The 21,108-nt window shown below is 40.4% G+C and overlaps 1 protein-coding gene across 1 annotated transcript in view; it reads left to right on the top strand.

The window, feature by feature from the left end:
- The window catches only part of dars1 (aspartyl-tRNA synthetase 1), a 35,073-nt gene extending 14,589 nt beyond the window's left edge, over nt 1–20,484 (top strand). Inside the window, exons 7-18 of the mRNA XM_059342906.1 lie at nt 3,740–3,842; nt 4,923–5,003; nt 8,309–8,368; nt 11,355–11,466; nt 13,019–13,153; nt 15,042–15,189; nt 16,885–17,031; nt 17,330–17,372; nt 17,885–17,965; nt 18,566–18,677; nt 18,868–18,939; nt 19,926–20,484. Of these exons, the coding sequence (XP_059198889.1) occupies nt 3,740–3,842; nt 4,923–5,003; nt 8,309–8,368; nt 11,355–11,466; nt 13,019–13,153; nt 15,042–15,189; nt 16,885–17,031; nt 17,330–17,372; nt 17,885–17,965; nt 18,566–18,677; nt 18,868–18,939; nt 19,926–20,017 (1,186 nt within the window). The 3' untranslated portion in view covers nt 20,018–20,484. The remainder of the gene's footprint in view (nt 1–3,739; nt 3,843–4,922; nt 5,004–8,308; nt 8,369–11,354; nt 11,467–13,018; nt 13,154–15,041; nt 15,190–16,884; nt 17,032–17,329; nt 17,373–17,884; nt 17,966–18,565; nt 18,678–18,867; nt 18,940–19,925) is intronic.
- The last annotated feature ends 624 nt before the right edge of the window (nt 20,485–21,108 follow it).

Below are 21,108 nucleotides of genomic sequence, written 5' to 3'. Positions count from 1 at the left end.
TTTGGCCCTGTCGAAGAGCAGGGCCATTTTTCTCCCCTGAAATAAGCCTGGTTGCTTATTGGATAGACTGCTAAGCGAGATGACATGTAGTACTTGACGCCACAACAACACGCAGAATTTTTAAAAGCCTGTGAAGTAGCGAGCGTGGGCTGACGCTTTTCCAGTGGCCACTTTTTACCTTGATGGAAACACACCTATAGAAAAACATTCACTAGAATCATGCAGGTCAATATAGTCAAATCAAAAGTACTTTATTTATCCCCGAGGGGAAATTCAGTTGGTCTGGTAACTCTTTATATCTCTCCGTCCTGCAACAGAGAGAGAGGAGCCGTCCACTGCCGTTTTTTTGCTCCATAAAGGTTTTGTGTAGCAGATGATCTGGGTATTTCAGGATGGCCTGGAACATGTTGACAGGTCATCTCTCCACCACCTCCTCCAGTGTGTCCAACCTGGCTCCAACCACAGAACCAGCTCTTTAGACCAGTCTGTCCAACCGCCTTGCATCTCTGTGTGTGATGCTGCCTCCCCAGCAGACTGCAGCATAAAACAACACAGTACCACCACAGACTAATAAAACATCTGCAGCATCTTACTACACATCAAGAGATCTGAGCTTCAAGAAGAAAAAGAGGCGGCTCTGTCCCTTTTTGTAGAGAGCGTCTGTGTTTGATAGTTTCTTTTCAGGTTTGATTAAATTCCCTCTAAGTCTTCACTCCATATGAGTCTTGACAGATATGGGTATAAACTGCAACTTTACTGGTTGATGGAGGCATACCACCATGCCTCAGTAATTCTAGTGTTTTGGCTCCACTCCCACACAATGAAGGTGAATGAAATCCATAGCCCCTGGTCGTTTTGTAAAAAACTGCATTTAAAAAGACTTAATAGCAGTGTCTGTTTTCAGAAACAGTCTATACCCTCATACTGAGTGTAACAGCGGACATTAAACAGTAGCAGGTCTCCTGCATGAGATTGGAAAACCATGGTGTTGGTCTACAAAAGGCCTGTTTCCTCTGAAGCTTTAATCTCTGTCTGTCTTTTTGTTTGCCTCAGCGATAAAGCGGTCAGAAGTTGTTGTGGGATAATGAGAGTTTGAGTGAGATCTCAGCTTCTGAGGGGAATGTTTGGCACTGGTAGTTGTTTGTAGGCTTTCGAGGACTGAAGGGGAAAGGATTGGGTCTTTCACCTTTTGAAATTGGAAAGTCAGTCTAGTGAGCTGTGCTTGACCATTCTGTTATTTAGTGATGCATTAGCAGATGAAGTAATGGCCATATGCGTCTTTCATGCCCAGAGTGTTTTGCCCTCTGGACACTGATTCACTATGAAAGCAGTCCCTCTGCCTTTTCCTCGTATTTCTCATCTCCATGTGATATTGTCAACTCTCAGTCTTGAGTTAATCAGTCTGTTTCCCTCTGTGAGCGCTGAATGTGTTGCCGCCAGCCTCCGGGCCATGCAGCGGAGGTTATTAATGTGGGGGTTTATTTATCTAACTGATCTCTACTAGAGAGGAAGGACTATGGTGGCAGCTGTCGTGGGGCTGAAGGGACGGCAGTACCCCAGTGTTCAGTCCCTCATTACTGCTTTTTAATGAGGAGGAGTGAAGGATTGCAGTGGGCTTCCCATCTGGCCTCGCGCTGCATGACAGTGCTGTTCCTCTTATCTGTGATGGTGCTCTAGGTTTCACTGAGAAACCTTTGCAGAAAAGGCTGCATTGTTTTGGAAACCCATGGTGACAAACTTAGGGAAAAAAACTGCATTCTGAACTCATACCCTTGTGGTCAATATCAAACTGTGTTTGCAGTGAAGCAAGGTGCTTTCCAGTAGCTGTGAAAGGATGTAAGCTGCCAGCAACCCTTGTGCAACACATGTCCTCAAAGCTCCGAAATCTCCCCCTGACTCCCCTGCTTCTTTTTCATTGACTTCTCTCTTTTTGACTGCTGTATAATAACATATTTTAACTGTTATTGTGCACACTGTTATATCGTATGGTGCCCATTCAATATGGGCTCACTGCCTATTGCTGCTTGCAGCTTTTTCAAGAACCACTCATCCAAACAACTTCACAGTTGTCAGAGCGCTTCCTTGGGTTTCGAGTAATACACCTGCCGTTACATAGTTGCATCACCTAGCAAACCTCAAGTATACATTTCATTTTCTAACGGCTAGATATTTGGGAGCAGTTATATCTGGGAATAAAAGCATTTGTACTCAAATTTAAATCACTGTTGCTTGAAATGTTTACATTTGCTACAATGTAACATCTCTTCATCTGTTCTTGAAAGTATTGTAGCAAGTGACTAAAAAGTAGAGGTGGGGGAAAAAATCGAAACAGCATAATATTGGAATATTTTGCATGATGATATTAAATAGATTTATGGGCTCATTTTAGGGATATAATGGAGATACTGGCATCATATGAAACTAGAAGATCTATGAATCTCATGGCACTATGTGGATATCATGTGGGGAAGTTGTCGCAATAGCGCTGCAAAGTTAAGCTTTTTTATGTTTCGTTCAAAAGAATTGAGAGCAGTGAAGCTTAAAGTTCAGGAAAGTTTGATTAAATGCTGCAGTTGTTGTCGTCCATACATGTTTGATATCAGTTCAGTTTGACTGAATACTTTGTTGGTCAGTCTGTGGGTTTGACTCTCATTGTGGAGAAATAAAAGGACTGAAGTGAGATGAATAGACTGAGAATTTTCTCTTATTTGACAAAACAATTCTTGATTGAATTTAATTTTGTGGACACAAAATTTAGTTAAACAGTTAAATTGTATTGTAACAATATAATAATACACTATTAAAAACGCGAGCTGTACCCAACATGCTGTTTGGCAGTGTAACAGTTAATAGGGGTCCCCTCACAATACATTACACAGTGTGTACAGAACCCGCTACTCGTATATATGTAGATCTCAAGAGCTTGTGTACAACACTTCACTCCTTTGCGTCCTCAGCAATAAACCCACCGAGCATGAAGATGATCGAATAAACAGTTGTCTGGAAAATCAAAAGGATGGACATACATGCAGAAAGATTCCATTAAGTGAGATGCATCCTGTGATCTGCCTTGAAACTAGCGGGTGCTGGTTTAATAGCTCTCACAGCCCTTTGATAGACGGTTGGGTCAAGTATAGCCTTTATACCTATCAAAATCACAGTGTGATGCCAGCAGATGCAGACTTTTTTCTTAGAAACAAATGGGCTCTCTTTGAAAATAAAATAATATGGTGACAGGAATCATTTCAGGGTCCCAGAATGTATTTTTAAGTGAGTAAAAATGTGGTGTAACTCCACAACAGACTGCCACATCTGTCTAAAATAAGATGTGTGGAAACAGTGAAACAATTTCTACCCTGCTGCAACCTGTTTATTTGAGCCTGATGTAAGTGGACACGTGTTTGTGTTGAGCAGAGAAAGGGGGATAGCAGTTTTATTATGAAAGCCACAAGCTTGTGGTGTCTCAACTTGCCCCCGTTGGCTAATGTCATAGCGAGAGTTGTATTTTTAGAATTTCTGATGATTTTGTGAGAAGAAAAAAAAAGCTTCTCTCAAAATCACTCAGCCCTATCCCACAGTACCCCCTGCACTCCACACCGTGAAAATTGAAACTGCTTGTCTGTTTGCATCAGTCACGGTTTAATGGAAATATTGTTCTCAGGCAGTTAGCCTCCCACACAGATGAGTTTGTTTTCTAAGTGCTATCTGTTGTTTACACTCCACCCTCCCAACTGTCTAGCATCACCAAGGAAAGCATCGTAGATGTGGAGGCGTCGGTGAGGAAAGTGGAGCAGAAGATCGAGAGCTGTTCCCAGCAGGATGTGGAGCTCCACATCGAGAGGGTGGGCATCCTTTTTACGGCGTCAAACACACACACAGATCTTAACAAACTTTTCTCTCAACACAGGTCATGAGTATTGGTTACCTCAAAACATCGTTTATGTTGTAATTGGTGCACGATACTAGCTACACTTAAAGGGATAGCTAGGAGTTTTTGAAGTGAGATACTTGTCCATGGTTGATGTTTGACCAACAGCAAACAACAGGTACAGACACTAAACAAAATAGAGCTGTGGACAGGGGCAGCAGCAAAACATATTTAAGCCACCTAAAAAAAACTATATCCGTTAAAGTGAACCCTGTAACCTTACCAACAGGGAACTGAAGCTGTTCCATCTTTGCTCTCTTTAAAGTCAGTTAAATCTTATTGAGCAAAACAGTATTTTTACCTTGCAGGACACACAGGACCTGCTGTGTTACTACTCCCTCTATCTGTTAGTTTGTCTGCTGGATTGTGTAGTTTGGTGTTTTAAAGGGTTAGTGCGGATTTACCAAAGTCCCACAATAACACAAACCAATTGAAGCCACAGTCGACCAGCAACTCTGTGTTCCACCAGGTAAAATTGTCTGGTTTAAGGCTTCAGATAGGTCTGTCTGACGGAAGGGGAAAGGAGTGAAAATACTCTAAATATAGCGTAGGTGGGCCTTTTTGGCTATAGCTATGGATAGACTATGCATAAATACCTCATACAAGCCCAATTATAATTAAAAATGAAAACTAAACATTTGAAGGGAGTGAATCAGACTTTAGGGATGAGGGACAAATGTATAGGCACAGACTCCAATATAATGCAATCCAATGCAACAATCTATGATAAAATTGTGTAAAGTTTTGCACAGCTCAGTGGATACTTTCACATTCTGATTTTATTTTTGTTCCCACTACCCAACCCACTCATTTTAACACATACTCAGTCACATATAGATGAGGTTTTAACAGATGAGGCTGTCTGTGTCTTTCATTTTGACTTATGTCTCTCTGTAGACCCCAGGTACTTTCCATTGTCAGAACATCTAATGGAAATGTTGGTGGCTTCATCACCTTCTGAATTTTAATGCTCTTTATTTCTTCCCCCTCTCAGATTTTTGTCATCAGCCAGGCAGAGGCTCGTCTCCCCCTGCAGCTGGAGGATGCCGTCAGGCCTGATGGAGAGGGAGAAGAGGTGAGGATGAACACAGGGATGGATGAGAGAGCATGGAAAGTGGAATGCACCCAAAATTCTCACTACTGACACTCAGTTCTATTTTCTCCACCGTGCCTCCTAATGTGAAGTATTGGCTGACACCCAAGGCTGATCTTATTCACTCTTTTCAATGAAGCAATGCACTGCAGTTCACAGTAAATGTCTGACATTTGGTAGGTGATTAATAGAGGATCCACTATGTATTATGGTTGACTGAAAAGAGAGAAAAAGCCAACCACCAACAATTTAAGAGACTCTGTATAAAAAAAGCAAGTCTAGTATATTCTCAAGGTGAAAGTTTTTACTGTCAGGTGAAAAAAATCAGCATGCGGTGCCATAAAGACAGCTCTGAGAAAGGAAAAAAAACATCTGTGGACCGTGCTCCAGACTCCGCTTTAATTAAAGACATTCTGACATGAACTTTTCAGTGTGAGAAATAGTAAGTGACTGTGTGAGAGTCCACAGTTGAAGAATAATGGCATGTGTGGATGGGTTTGGTCTGAATGGTAATTATTACAAACAGTAAAGCATTGATGTATCTACATACTTTATATTAAAAGTAAAATTGTAGTATAGCCATGCATAAGCTAACTTCGTCCTTCACAGAGAGGACGTGGTCAGTAAGGAAAATAGAGCTTTGTGTTTTTGGCAGACTCAAGGATTGGGTAATTAAACCTGGTTAAATTAAACAAGATCGAGAGCAGAATGGCTCGCACTGATTAACATCACATTCAGTGAGTAACATCACCTTGTTTGACTCGCCCCTCTCCATGCAAACTGTGATTTCATCACGCTGTGTTTATAAGAGCCGGCAGCCAGTGTTTTATGGTGCCTTCTGAATTCCAATTAGGTAGATTTGTGCGTTGATGCTGAATCATTTGAGAGAATCGTGATGCATTTAAGAAGTCATTATATTTCCAACACACAGTTTATGTGCTTAATAATGGTCATTAAACATTGAGGCTGCTGTTTTCCAGTGGGAATCACTTTCTAAACAGCAGGTTGGTTTGGTACAGGTGTGATTGGTTGGTGATTCAATTCAAGAAACACTTATTTCTTTTGAATTCATTATGTATTATCAACATTTATAACCATTAAATAACTAGGTATCAGTGCAAATAGCTACTGCAGTAGGCTTCGTGTCTTGTCAAACATATTGACAAGATGAACACTTTGAAGGTTAGGAGAACTGGTTGCAGCCTCCAAAGTTACCTGTTGAAATGATGTGTCTCGTCTTAAACAGGTGGTTGGATGCTTTTACGGCGTTTTATCAAGCTGTCCATCTTTCTTTCGGGAAGCTGAAATGTTGAGATAATTCTAACTTGTGTTCAGAGAAACATCAAAGGGTGATCAGGCTCTTTTTTTGAAATGCATCATGTGTTAAGTAACATTTTGGTTGTGACGAAAACATATTTTTGACAGAAAAATATGCATTTTCATAGCCTGGCTAACGCCAGACTAATAATGTTCACATAACCGGACTAGCCCATCTCTACTTTGAGACTAAAATGCTCAATTCTGCTTCTGCAGCGTTTTTCTGCAGCATGTTCTGGCTCTGGCTGCTCTGTAGTTTCAGCTCACAGTTTACCGGCAGTGTTGGTGTGTGTCTGTGTGTGTCTGTGAGAGAGTGTTGCTTGCTGCTTTGCTTCTCCAGTTCTCGCTTTCTGCAAGATTATTCATTTTTACACCTTATTCCCCCTCATGTCATTCAATCAATAGACGAGCTGCTGCGGGTCTCTCGGTGGCTCCGCTGTCCCCCGGCTCGTAGCGAGATCACCGGCGTTTCAGCAGTGAGCGAAGGCTAAAACATCCTTTTTGGTGGTGATAAAGGAGTCTAAAGCCAAACGTTGTTCTTCATTTAAAATCAACTTTGGCTCTAAACTATTTAAAACGCCGTCTACAGCTAGACTGAGAGAGAACTTCGCGTCTGCTGCAGCCATGTTGGATCCGTTAGAAAACTACAAAACTACAAGCTTCCATCTGTCGAGTAGTACACGTCATCGTCTTGCCGTCCCTCCCCGTTCTGTGATTGGATCCCTAAAACAGGGCTAAGAATCGGCTGTAGTTGCCAGACCCTTTCGCAGTTCGAAATGAAATCGAGCGCACAAGGCAGTATGGGTATGCCCAGGCTAGTATTTTCCATGAAATGTAGCTAAATATCTAACAGTCTTCATTTGCTTATTTCAAGTGTTTCAGAATCAGAAATGACAAAAAGAAAATAGCAAAATATACAGAGTTAAGACAATATACAGAGTTTAGAAATACTAAGACATACTATTATTGCACAAGTAAGCAGCTGTAAGCATGTGACAGGTGGCAATAAATTAAAATAAATTAAGGTGTGAGGTGTAATGTGCTGGCATGATTAAGAGTCTGGCTTCTCTGTTGACTCAGAGTGTCTGACGCTCTGAGGGAGGAGAAGGGATTAACAGTGGGGATTAACCATAATGTTCCAGCTGTTTAATGCAAACCTTGTTATGAACAGACTGAAGCTGCTTAATCAACATCATTTGTAATGGATGGGGTGAAAGAATTGAAGTATCAAATTCTGAATTATCATATTAGATTATGTATCTCTTCTCAACAAATTAATATATCCGCAGAGTGGGTCTGTATTTATCCAGGAAGCCGATCTGTGCAGCTGCAGCAGCATCCCAGGTGCTTTCTGTGGGGATTCAACATGTCAGTCACACACTTGTAGCAGCACCTGCCTTCCCGGGAGACACGAGCCTTAACAGCCCTGTCTATCCAACTGTATGCCTGTGTAACCTTTTGTCCCTGTCTGTGGGGCTGTTTGGAGCAGGATGTGGCTACACAGGCTATTAGCTCAAACCCCAACGGGTCCTGAGGAAGCCCGGCATCCATGACCCTGGAAGCAGTGGTTCCTCCTGCGATGAAACATTTATTCTTTCATTTGTCTTTTACTCTTTCCTTTTTTATTGCCCTGTTGTCCCACATCGCAGATGTATTCTATTGCAGTTGAACCCTGTAAAAGTTGCTGCAAGGAGCAACTATTTTTCACTTGTCCACAGCATGTGGATTATTTGTTCTGCACACTGCCTATAGCTGATATGTGAAATAGGATTTTTATGCAAAGAATGACGTGTATTGCATGTTTTTTTTGTTTTTGCCTTCCTTGTGCAATTTGAGAGGCCTGTAAGCTGGTTCACACATCACTGGCCACACAAGCAAAGAACAAAACAAGGCTCAACCGTTACACTGCTGAATATTTCATAGTCTGAAGGGTTTTGGTGATGTGATGATGTTTTTGTGTTTGCCCTCAGGAAGGCAGAGCCACAGTCAACCAGGACACCAAGCTGGACAACAGGGTGATTGATCTCAGGGTAAGTTGCTACCAGAGCGGAGGAAAAACAAGGAAAAAAACATTGAATTTGTGACACAGCCGGCAGAGTATCCTTCTCGATGTATCTAATCTTGCAAGTGACATGTTCACATTTGAGGCTCGAGTGGTTGTCTGGTGAGATGAAAAAAAGCTCTTAGTTTGGATATTTGAAGCCACTCCTGGTTAAAGTTGTGTTTTCATAGCTAATTTTTCATCATTTCCATCAAAACAGTTTTAATAATCATTTATAAATATACAAATGCTACAACGGTTAATCCAATTTTGTCGAGTAATGTAGGAAACTTAAAACGTTAACATTAAAGGGAAGCAGGCGGCCTTTTAAGCTGCAACTGGTGTTTCGAAATGCAAAGCAAACCACTCCTACTTTCACCTCTAAAGCGAGAAAGCGATCGTCTGTGATTTTAGCGGGCAGATGATATCCATCATATGTCGTGTGGGAAATGTGCTAAACCTATGCCAGCAGCAGTCGCGTCTAAGCCGCAAAGCGTCTCATTGTTTTTGATCTATGCCTCCCACGTGTATGATGCAGCAGGCAGGAAGGTACTAACACCACAGCACAGAGAGCTTCACAACAACACCTGTTTCTGTAACACTGTGCACTTTGAGCTCATGGACTCGGGTCTGTCATCAGTTTTGCACTTTAGAGCCCAGTGAAGCTATAAAGTGGTTCCCACACTGGCAGACAGACACTCCAAAAGGGAACCATAAACCTCCCCCCAATAATAATTTAGTTCCAATGGAATTCCCCTTGCAACCTGACCGTCCTTAAACATAAGGCGCTTCGAACTGAAACACAGTGGAAAAGTTAAATTGAATTGAGTTTGTATAAGCCAGCTGGAATCACAGGTAGACTGTTTTGGGCAATTCCATTAGCTCAGAGTCAGGCCTGTAACTGTATACTCTCATCAGTCCAAGCTGAAGTCTACCATATGTTCATTCTGCCTAACAATGCAACTAATTATCATTTGTATTATTGATTAATCTTCCATTTATTGTCTCAGTTTATGGTGTAGTCTATATTTACTGTATAAAATGCAAGAGAATTGTGAAAATAGCACAATTCTTTAAAGCCCAAGGTGATATTAGTTTGCTTGCTTTTTGAAGCAACAGTCAAACATTTTAAGCTTTACTGTCACATGAAACAAAAGCACCAGTTCCAAACATTTGAGAAGCTTGAACAATTAATTATTTGTTGTTTTGACATAAAGTAAACTAATAGATAAAGTTAAAAGCTTTTCTTTGGATCAGCTAATGGATTAATTGCTTAAGCTTTTAGTTTGTTTTGTTGTGCTTGACTTATTCTTGTCATATAAGGAACATTTTGCTACGGGTTGGGAGATATCTCATTACATTGAAATGCTACTATGGGGACTAACATCATCACACAAGGACACTGTTGAGTCTCAGCTCTCCGGTCATACTCAATTTGTGTAATTCCAAGACTGTTTAGGGACCCAGCTATTCAGATATATTCATATAAAATAGTTTGTCTTCTGCATGAGAAAACGTGCATAGTTTTTGCCCCAAATTGCATAGGAATAATATAAAGTGTGCATGACTGTAAAGGGGAAACTCTTTGGTACCCATAGAACCCATGTTCAATTGGATATCTTAAGATGAGAGGGTCCCTCGTCCATGTTTGCTCTCCTTTGTCAAAATGTTGTCCAATTTTGGAGTCTTACCTAGCCTCCTACCCAAGAAGCTACTAATATCTTCACAAAATTTTTAAATGGAGCCCGCCAAACCCACTGAAAAACAAAAATGTCGACCCAGATTGCCATGGGCTACATGGGTCTATGATGGTTAAAGAGATGTCAGATGTTGATGTTCCTAAAAAGAAGACCAAGGTTGAACCCATGCAACTTAAACTATTTGAAACCTGTGGTTCGTCACCACAGACAAGTTTCACTCCAACAATATGTACTATTACTACTACAAGGTGTGGCTGTGCTGGTTTATTTAATGAGTCCCACGCTGTCGGGACACCACCAAGCGAAGTGCCAGTTTGACAGCACTGTTACCACTACCCACCACTTTGACACCTTCCCTCTACAGACAAACTGTAAACAGGAAGTGCTCTCTAATCTCTGAGCATGGTCCTTCACAGGCTGGTTTTAAATTGGTTTTCCAGGTTGCCCTGCATGTAACGCATGACACAAATGAGTCATACGAGGTTAAACTCGTTCACTGCTTTTAAAGGTGTGGGTGAAAGTGTTTTGAAGCAGGAAAGTTTTGTGACTTTCTCCACTTCTTCTTTTTGTAAAGTATTCAGATTAGGACAGAAGGAAAAGTTACTGCCAGACAGCCCTGAAGCATTGTCTGCAGATTAATGAGCTTGCCAGTATTTGGACATTATCACCTTTCCATTCCACAAACTTCTAGTCAGACAAGGCCTATTCAAGACTGGACAGCTACTAGTAATGGGAAAAAAAGTGAGAAATGAAACCATTTAATTAACACAGACCCGTGCATCCTCCTGCATTGAAAGGACCTTGGTCTGTCTTCATCAAGGTGTATAATAACTGGAGTTGAAAGCCAGTGAAGCTCAATTGTAGAAATCTTGTGGTCATTTGAGATGAGTCATTCGATTAAAGGGAGTTTTCTCTTGTTTTTTGACACGCTCTATCTCCTAACTGTTGTAGTTTTGGGGGGATTTGGAGCTTGGGTTTTTTACAGTAATCACTCTGTTTAGTTTGAGCCGTTTTCCTCCCCGCCGTGGTTTCAGCATTAACATTTATAATGATAGGTTTACAGCACCCAGGGCTCTCGCTGGCTTTGAATTCACGTCTCGCCCTCGCCAACAAATGTTTCACCCTTCATGTCGAGAGGAGTTGCATGAACAGATATCGGCGGTCCTGTTTTCACACATCTGTTCTGATTGTGTAATAAATCAAATGAATCATGCAAAGTGTGGTAATGCTTCTCCGTGTGTGGCGCTGTCTGTATGTGTCTGTTTCCTCCCAAAGACAACCACCAGCCAGGCCATCTTTCGCCTGCAGTCAGGAGTGTGCCAGCTCTTCAGAGACACCCTCACCAAAAAGGGCTTTGTGGAGATCCAGACCCCTAAAATCATATCAGGTACAAACACACTCTGTGTCACGTTGATCCTGCCCTATGGGAAAACTAAGACTAACACGCATTGAATTGTTTTTGATTAGATGTTTCAGTAGAGCCGCGCTTGTTTCCATATCACCACCCACGAGTGTCATGTGAGTCACAGTGTGGCAGTTGTAAGGTTGACTTCCTGTGTGAGCTGTCCATTTTTTTTTTTTCAGCAATTCATATCAAAACATGAACTTCAGTTGAAGCTCACTGATCCCAAACAGAGTCACGTACATCTATGTTCAAGCAAACCACTATAAGCGTTTTATTGTTTTAGACCTATCAGGCTTCTAATCCAGCCCACTGGGAATTTTGATACATCGACCAACTCTCACCTCAGCTCCCCTACTCTCACATCAGCTCCTCGACTTCACATTTCCACACAATGCCTTTCTAATTTGACAGGGGAGGCCTTCCTTAAGCTTCCTCCCAAAAGACCTTATCCCACTTCACTGAAAGAAGGCAAGACCGGGAGAGAAAAAACCCTTAAGATTCAAACAGAAGTCTTCACACTGACATTCAGACATAGTTATTTTGAGCTTTTCCTTGCACAGCGTCTCTCTCATCTTGCTATCTTTTCCTCAACATCAAGTGTGAGACATGACTTGGTTTTCTTCGTATATACAATTTACCTTGCGAAAAACCTTTCCATTCTCCAGCTGAAATTAATTCATTTTTTAAAGCCTTGAGAAAAAGCTCAGTCGGGCGTATATACTGCTACATTTCATGCAAAATGATCAATTTAAATTAAGTTTTAGTGGAAATAGATGAGTCGTTGCATGTTTAACAACAAAGTACTAAGTCTTTACACTAAATCCCGGTCCTCAGGCCTGCCACGTGCCCCTGAGGTTTGAAATGAACTGTGGTGAAACCTGTCACACTCTCACTTCCTCTTTTCTTCAAGAGCCAATGATATCGACTCATCCCGACACTACTGAATTCAAAACTGGCGCTCATTTATTTTGGCGGCACCTCTCAGTTAGCATGTGCCCTTTTGCAAAAACCGCATCTTCCTGCCTGCCAACACCCACAGTACATACAGTGAACAGTTTGTGCTGTGTGAACCCACACCCTAATATTGACGACTTGAAAGTATCAGATAAAGCCCTCTGACGTGTCAAATGGAGAACCGCAGATATGTTATGTAATAGTCCTACATTTGTTTGTTTTGAAAAACGTGCAACACCTGGTCGTTACATAACCCTAACCCCTAAAAAACTGTTATGGAAATTAAAGTGAAAAAGTCTGTGATAGTCTCCGTTGACCCGAGGCAGTCATCGTAATATTCTTATCTCAAAAAAATAGGTTGGCTTGATAATTAGAGTTCCAGCTGAAGCGTCCACTGAGCAGACATTGTATATATATCATCATTAGGCAGGATGTATCTAAGTTTGCAGGAAACTGGGGTTTCTCTCTTCACAAAGTGTGTGTTTGTCAAAACTCTATCTTGCAGTTAATGGCCGTTCTGTGCTGCGGGGGCCGCAAGAGCCTCATTTCATATCTAAAAGTTGTCTTTGTCCACTTCCAGCTGCCAGCGAAGGTGGAGCAAATGTCTTCACTGTGTCTTACTTTAAAACCAGCGCCTACCTGGCCCAGTCCCCCCAGCTCTACAAGCAGATGTGCATCTGTGCTGACTTTGACAAGGTCTTCTGTGTGGGTCCAGGTAAGAATGCCTCCCGACTGTCCACTCACACAACTGGCAAGCGGCAAAATGAGCAGCAAGAGTGCCGTGAAAAGAGTACACCCTATTAACTGAGATGACAGTTTGAAAATGGCTGCAAATGCATTTAGATTGTTAAAGTTTAACAGACCTCCCTCTGTTGCTTTCACTGTGGACAGAGCTGCTGTAGAACTTAGTGGCTTAGAGACACAATGGGACTTGTAAAAAACTTTATGGTGTTGCACTGAGTTTAAAGACCCCCCAGCTCTTTAGGTAAGCAACACTGCCACCATCTGATTGAATACACGTAACAAAACAACACATAAATACAAAACATGCTTTACACAGCCTTCTTTTTTAATCTTAAGGTGAAACACATTTCTCCACTGAGATACATAAAACATTTGAAAGAAGGGTGCTCAGTATTCTACAGACTGGGCCGAGGTCTTTGTTTGCTTCTCTGTAGCTCCTCCAGAGAAATCAAAGGGCTTAAGGTCATCACTGCTTCTAAGGCAACAATGTACTCACCACTGTTGCCTTAGTTACGGTCGCACCAATTCAGCGAGTAAGGAGAATTGGGATCAACTCTCCTGTGGCCAGAAGTTCTGATTTGTTGTTGTTTTTGTAAATGTTGCCTCCACAGCTGTGGCGCCACTGTCTAAAATCAGCTAAAGAGGTCCATCAGGAAACAAACAGATGTAAACACGAGGCAGGTGTTAAGCACAGATGAGCAGATGTCATGTCAGTTGTGTTTGCAGTTGTTTCAGTAAATGTATGCAGGGGGCATAGAGCTGTGTAGGTGCTAGACTAAAGCTCTGTGCGCATACAAAAGCAGAAATATGCACAGATACATTTTAAAAAGCAATACATATGCATAGGTGTGTTTTATAAATCTCAGTCATTGTGAAATTGTGTGCATGTGCACATCTGATATTCCCTCTCCAGTCAGCCATATGCGGGATGCACTTTTAATTAACTGCCTGCATGCACGTGTAAAGACTGCTCCGCCCATCTGAAGACCTGTCATTAGTGAGGTCCTCCAACATTTACAGAGCAGCCAACCATAATGCACAGCTCGGGCTAATTATATACAGCACTCATAATTTCATTAAATCATCATACAAGGACCTGCAATCAGTGATGATTTAGTTTCTTGCACTTGTCACACAGTTAAAGTGCTTCACTTTAATGGATACAATAAATGAAGAAAAATGAAATTCTTTCTGTAACTACCTTGGTGTAATAGTGTCATAGTAATAGTGTCTTGAGTGTCATTGTATAGTAAAAAAAATAAGGAAAAATTAAGCAAAAACACATTCTGATTTCATGAAATTGTGTTGGATAAGACTGAGTTTAGTGGCAAGATTGTTACCTTGATGTCTCTATTTAATGTTATTCAAGCTTGTGACCATGAGGGGTGGTCACTATTGTTTTTATCAGTGAGCCTGCCAATGACTTTCTTGATTAATTGATAAATCCTTTAATTTTGGTCTTTAACATGTCAGAAAATATATATTTTTTAAAAGTAGTCCAAGTGATGTTTTTAAATGTCTTGTTTTGTCAAAAACCCCAAATATTCAGTTTAATATATGTTTTTTTGAAGCACAAAACAGGAAATTCCTATATCTGAGAGGCAGGAAACAAGATTTTTCTGCAAATTGATCATGACAAAATGTCACGATTAATCAACAATTCTTGTTTTTTTCAACCAATCGATTACTTAACTACTTGTTGCACAGAATGACCTGGTGAGGTGCACATATATATTCAGTCAGTGCACCCTGGATAAGATGACACTGAATTAAAGGCCACTTCACTAGATGATGTGTTCACATTATTTTTGTATTTACTTTATATAGGGGCATTGATATTAAAATCTGCATCCGTTCAGTTTTCAGGGCGGAGGACTCCAACACCCACCGTCACTTGACTGAGTTTGTGGGTCTGGATATTGAGATGGCCTTCAGCTACCATTACCACGAAGTGATTGACTCCATCACTGACACCATGGTGCAGATCTTCAAAGGCCTGAGAGACAAGTAAGATTAGGATTCATACAGGGAAAGCTCCAACTAATGGTTTGACATTTTTGTTTTGACTTTTGACAAATTCTCATGGTATTGGTTTTAAACTTTGTGTGAGCCGAGCTGAGGTGACGATTGCACCAGAAATTGATGCAAATTACATCCTGTAGAGGCCCATGTTTGTTTTCCCTCTCAACACAAGAGGTGAATTTTTGACAGGATCAATTCCTGAGTGTAAATTCAGGGGACAGCAAAAAAAGTCAAAATAATGTGTTTCTTAGAAAACTATTTTAGCTGTTGAATAGCTGTCAGCTCTCCCCACAGTCTCTTGGTGTGGCTTTATTGCCTCCTAGTGGTGTGAACCAGTGCTAATGTACAGAGAGCTGTTTGAGCAGAATGAATGGAACCAATGTATACTGCAGCAGTATTTTTTTGGCATTTAAACTTTGTCATGCCTGTAGTTTTCTTGTTGGTTTTTTCCATCCCATAATCAGGGCAGCATAAGAACAGCATTTTTTGGGAATGACAGTGTCAAGAAATCATATTTTAGCTGCCATAATGATGGATTTTAAAACAAAAAATTTTGCATTTGTGTGTTGGATTTTACCTCAGTTGGCATGAATGGAAGATGACAACTTTAGGGAGATTTGGCTCATGTGCGATAACATTTATTAGGAAAAGAAAACCTTTTTTTTTTTACATTGAACTGACAAGGACACAACTTTCTTTCCCATGTAATAAATAAATAAAAAAATCTGAATATTGAATAAACTCATTGTAAATGGGAAACATGTCCCTGAGAAAGGTCAGATTAGGTTTCATGCTAAACCAGCTACAGTCAGCGAGTAAAGGTCAGTCATAGTGAGGTTCAATAACAACCGCTGTTCCTCTTTCTTGTGGCAGTTTCACACTTTATTCTCACGAATGTTCAGACTGTTCCTCTTTGACGTAATAAATATATTTGCATGTGCGTCTGGCTGATGTTCCAGCACTTAATGCAACAATCAAAAAAAAAAAATGTGTATATATATATATATATATATATATACACACACACAGACGGCTCAGCTATTTACTGAATTCTTTTTACTATTTACTGTACAAATGAAACTTATAATTCACTATAATGCAGTGCAGGGCATATAAAACATAGCTTCTTCTAGTTACATTTTTTCAATGACCCATAGCATAAAACTGTTTACAGATACATTAAAGTCGGTACATCTCAGTGTGCACACAGCACCAGCCTCAGGTTGCCAGCTGGCAATCTAGTAGTGGAGTAAAAAGTACAACATTTGCTTCAAAAGGAGTATAAATCTACATAAATGGAAATACTTAAGTACAGTACAAATTCCTCAAAATTGTACTTGAGTACAGTACATGTGTAAATGTACTTAGTAAAATTACACCACGGTGTGCAAATGATCCGTGTAAGCAGATAACTTGATTACTGATGGTGAAGTATTTAAACAGCATTTGTATAGGAACGATGTATGGTGGCCAACAGGAACAACATTTAGATCTCGCTGTATGAAACTGTTGGAGGCCTATCTGTTCATGGAAAGCTAGTGACCAGCGTGGGCTGTGACCTTGTTAGGTTAACTACCAAAGGCAAATTTTGTCTGGCATCTGGCTGTGTGGGCAGAAAATGCGAACCATGGTTCGTAGGTTTTGATATTTTGTGTTTGTGTGCGTGTCTGTCTTCACCAGCTTCCAGACAGAGATCCAGACGGTGAACAAGCAGTTCCCCAGTGAGCCGTTCAAATTCCTGGAGCCCACTCTGAGGCTGGAGTACACCGAGGCCTTGGCCATGCTGCGTGAGGCCGGGGTGGAGATGGGTGACGAGGAAGACCTCAGGTCAGAATACATCACACGGCCTGTGCCCCGCATCCCACTCGTCCTGTCAGATGATTCCTTTTGATGAAAGCAGAAATAAATTCAGACACGAGTTTAAAGAGAGGAAGTGAAACATCACACAAATAACTCGACAGATGAAAGTTTTTCTCATGATCAGTTCTGTTTTATTTGAGCTTTTACACACAGCCAATAAAGATGATATCATATAATATTCACTTTCAGGCATGTTATGTGTAAACAATGTGAGAAGCTGAGAGAAAAGTGATTTTTAAAGTTAATGTCTTTGGTTTCTCTGTAGTACGCCCAATGAAAAGCTGCTGGGACGCCTTGTCAAGGAAAAGGTATGTTGGAAAGTGTTTTCTTCATTTAATCTATGGTGTAGTCTAAAAAATTTTGCAGACTGGTAGTTGGACACTGACTGCAGAAAATTGTGTAAGCAGGTAAAGAAAAGAAAGTGGTTTCATTAGAGAAATGAAAAAGACATAATTTGATGGGTTGCAGCATTAAAATCAACTCTAATCAGCTGCCTTCAGCAGATTAGAGTCCAATCCAAGGTCATCTAATTATGAAGTCGTAATATTTCCAGAGCTTTCCACTTAATGAGTGGTTGAAAATCCTAAAAAATGCGCATGACAAAAATAATCCAGCAGTGGTTGCAAAAGCAATCCGAAACATGAATCCTGTAGTGTGGAGGACCATGTAACTAATGCAGAACATGGTGGCAATATGTTACTCATTATGCAATGACATATTATAAACAGAATAGGAGAGATACTTGTCTTGATACTTACACATTCATCTGATGTATCCAGACAGTCAGTTTTAAACTGTTGACTATTTTTCTCCCCCTCAGTACGATACTGACTTCTATGTGCTGGATAAGTACCCGCTGGCTGTTAGACCCTTCTACACGATGCCTGATCCAAACAACCCTGTAAGTCTGTCACTCACTCATACATACACACATAAAGTATTCACAGATATTGGCCACAAAGTAAGAAATGTGCAGAAGCAAATGTTTATGTTAATTTTTGCAAATGTGGTTTGTGCTTGACTTGTGGTTACACTTGCACTGCGGCCAGAGAGCAGCCTCAGAGCAGCCCAAGACTCTTCAGCCGTCTGGATGAACTGGCTGATAAAATACCACAGTGTATTTTGTTGCATAAGTAAAGCTCCCTGCAGTGTGGTCATGAAGAATTGAAGTACTAATAGAATTTTTTTAGAGCATCATGAGAAACCTGCGAGCAGTTTAACAGAAAAGCTACTGCATTGCCAATTTATGTTTTTCTCATCTTTGTGGAACCTGTATGTGAAAAAACTAAACCTGGGCTTTAATACCGGTTTCACGAGCAGTTCAGGTCGACAGATTCACCCGTTTGACTTCTTGAAAAAGTTTTCTGTTGTTTCTAAAGTACCACTGTTGTTCTGTGTTGATCTAAAGTATTTACATTTTGTCGGTCAGCATCTTTTAACCTCTCTTTATTTAACAGATTCTTGACCTCACAATTGAAATCCTTTTTTTTTTTTTGTCTAGAAATACTCCAACTCATATGACATGTTCATGAGGGGAGAGGAGATCCTGTCCGGAGCTCAGAGAGTCCACGATGCTCAGCTGCTGACCGACAGGGCCATCCATCACCAGATCGGTAAGAGCAGAGAGTGGAGAGGTGGCTCTGATAAAGGGCCAATCAGGGATTTCTTTATTATCTCTGTCGCCCTCTGTTGGTGACTTATTTAAATTACATTAGCAGGACATTTGTTGTATCAATGGTTGGTAAAAAAAAAAAGTTAATTACAAGTTTCTTTAGCAACTTCTTTCTTTTTGTGATACTGCAGATCTGGAGAAGATCAAGGCTTACATCGACTCCTTCCGATACGGAGCTCCCCCACATGGTGGTGGAGGCATTGGTAAGGAATAACTGCCTTATGAGGAACACATACAGGTGCATCTCAATACATTAGAACAGGGATGACAACTGGAGGCCCAGGGGCCGCAGACGGCCCGCACCCTCACTTGAAGTGGCCCTCAGTACAACTACATGCATTTGAGCCTGAAATCTTAAAACTTCAGTGTAAAAATGCACAAAATTACTTTTATTTCACCAATTAATGTTGGTCTGCTGTTCTTGCATTGAAAAAAAAAAAAAAAATCACAGTCAGTGGTTATTTTTTATTTGCTTCAAACCTTTTGTATTCCTATTTATACTGTTATGCATTTGAGCATGAAATATGTTAAGTTACTGCACTGTAAACATATTTAAAATTGCAGTTTCATCATATCTGGTTAAGTGTACGGTCCTATATGTGGCCCTTTGGCAGTGTCGATGAAAATTGTGGCCCCCTCCAGCATTTAAGTTGCCCATCCCTACATTAGAATATCATGGAAAAGTCCATTTCCAGTAGTTCAAGTCAAATAGCGCCAACCAAGTATTGAGTCATATAGATGGACACACTTTTTTTTTAGAGGCCAACATTTCCATATTAAACATGCTTTTTAAAATTGGTCTTGTATAATATTCAACATTTTTTTAGACACTGAATTTTAGGTCAACGTTTAATTCTATGTGTAATGAATATATATAATGTATTATTTCCACTTTTTATATTTAATTACTGACATAAATAAACTTTTCTATGATATTGTCATTTATTGAGATGCACCTGTAGAAGACCGTTTTAGCCCTCTAGATTCCACTACTCTCCGGTGGATTTGAAAATGCTCAAATATGAAAGCTTTGTTGTTGTAAATATGTACAATTGTTCTTCATTTAAAACAGTCAATTTTTATTCACATTTTAACCTGCTGCTGCAGTTTGGACAAAAACAGAGATCAGAGTATACTTTAATGTCAAAAATACATATTTGTTGAGTGACTGAACTATCATCCCCTCCAGGCCTGGAGAGAGTCTGCATGCTGTACCTGGGTCTCCACAACGTGCGTCAGACCTCCATGTTCCCACGTGACCCCAAGCGCCTGACGCCTTGAACCTTCAACCACTTAGACAAAGCAGATGCTGGTGATGGGAAACAAATACTAATCCACAATCCAGAGAAGGGGAGAGTATAGGAACTAGTGCCATCCTATGACTCTTAACGTGCCACTATGATTAACCATTAAGATGACAGAATGAAGCATTTGCAACTGTAGGGTGTACTTTAATGATTGGTGTACAGAGTTGTCTAACAACAACAAAAACATACATAACAGAGTAAAGGGAGTTGGCCAGGGATTTGAGGGAGTTCCTGTAAAGCTGCACACACTTAATCCATCTTTTAATTGAGTCAGTGTTAGTCTAAGTTCTTTTCTATGGAGATGTTAAACAACCTACTACTACCAGCACAGACTAAGGACTAATGATTGTGGTCTCCAGCAGTTTGCCTGTAACTACAGGTGTTTTGTATGTCTTTAGAGGACAAAACACAAATAATAATAATAAAAAAACTTCAATCAGTTATTTGGTTCCCTTTTTAAATAATGTGTGTCATATGTGTGTACTGCTTCTGAATTCATTATTGCTTATGTGTGACACTTTACACTTTACAGACGAATGCATTCTGCATGTTTAGTCCCTCTCAGTATAAGCTCAGTGTGATCTCTCTTGGCTTAATGAAGCATGCATGATCGACCAAAATAGACTTGCTGAAACAAAAAGGCAAGACAAAATATTAAAAACCATCATACCAACAAAATCTCCAACCTAAATGACATTACAGGTTGTTTGTCAATATACAACCCAAAACGACCCACATGAGCGTTTTGTGGTTGGCTGTGCAGAGCGTTCTAACACACGTCATACATACAGGTACAGTTGTGGTTTTAAAAGAGGCTGCAGTTTCATTAAATTTAGGTGACAAAATTCCTGATCTAGGTTTAGGGTGAAAAACTTCCTGGTAAGGCATTATAAAAGACAATATAAACAGTAAATAAATGTACGTAAATGCCAGAAGTGAATCAGTAATGTAAAAATGTGAGGCACGGATGTTCAGTGATGTTTAAATTGCATTTTTTACTTTATACTTTTCACATGGGACAGGAACCCTGTTCTCCTGGGGGAAAGTCCAGTTTGTTCAGCCCCT

The sequence above is a fragment of the Centropristis striata genome, chromosome 10, assembly GCF_030273125.1.
Source record: "Centropristis striata isolate RG_2023a ecotype Rhode Island chromosome 10, C.striata_1.0, whole genome shotgun sequence".
NCBI classification, from domain to species: Eukaryota; Metazoa; Chordata; class Actinopteri; order Perciformes; family Serranidae; genus Centropristis; species Centropristis striata.
This window is presented reverse-complemented; position numbering and strand designations above follow the sequence as displayed.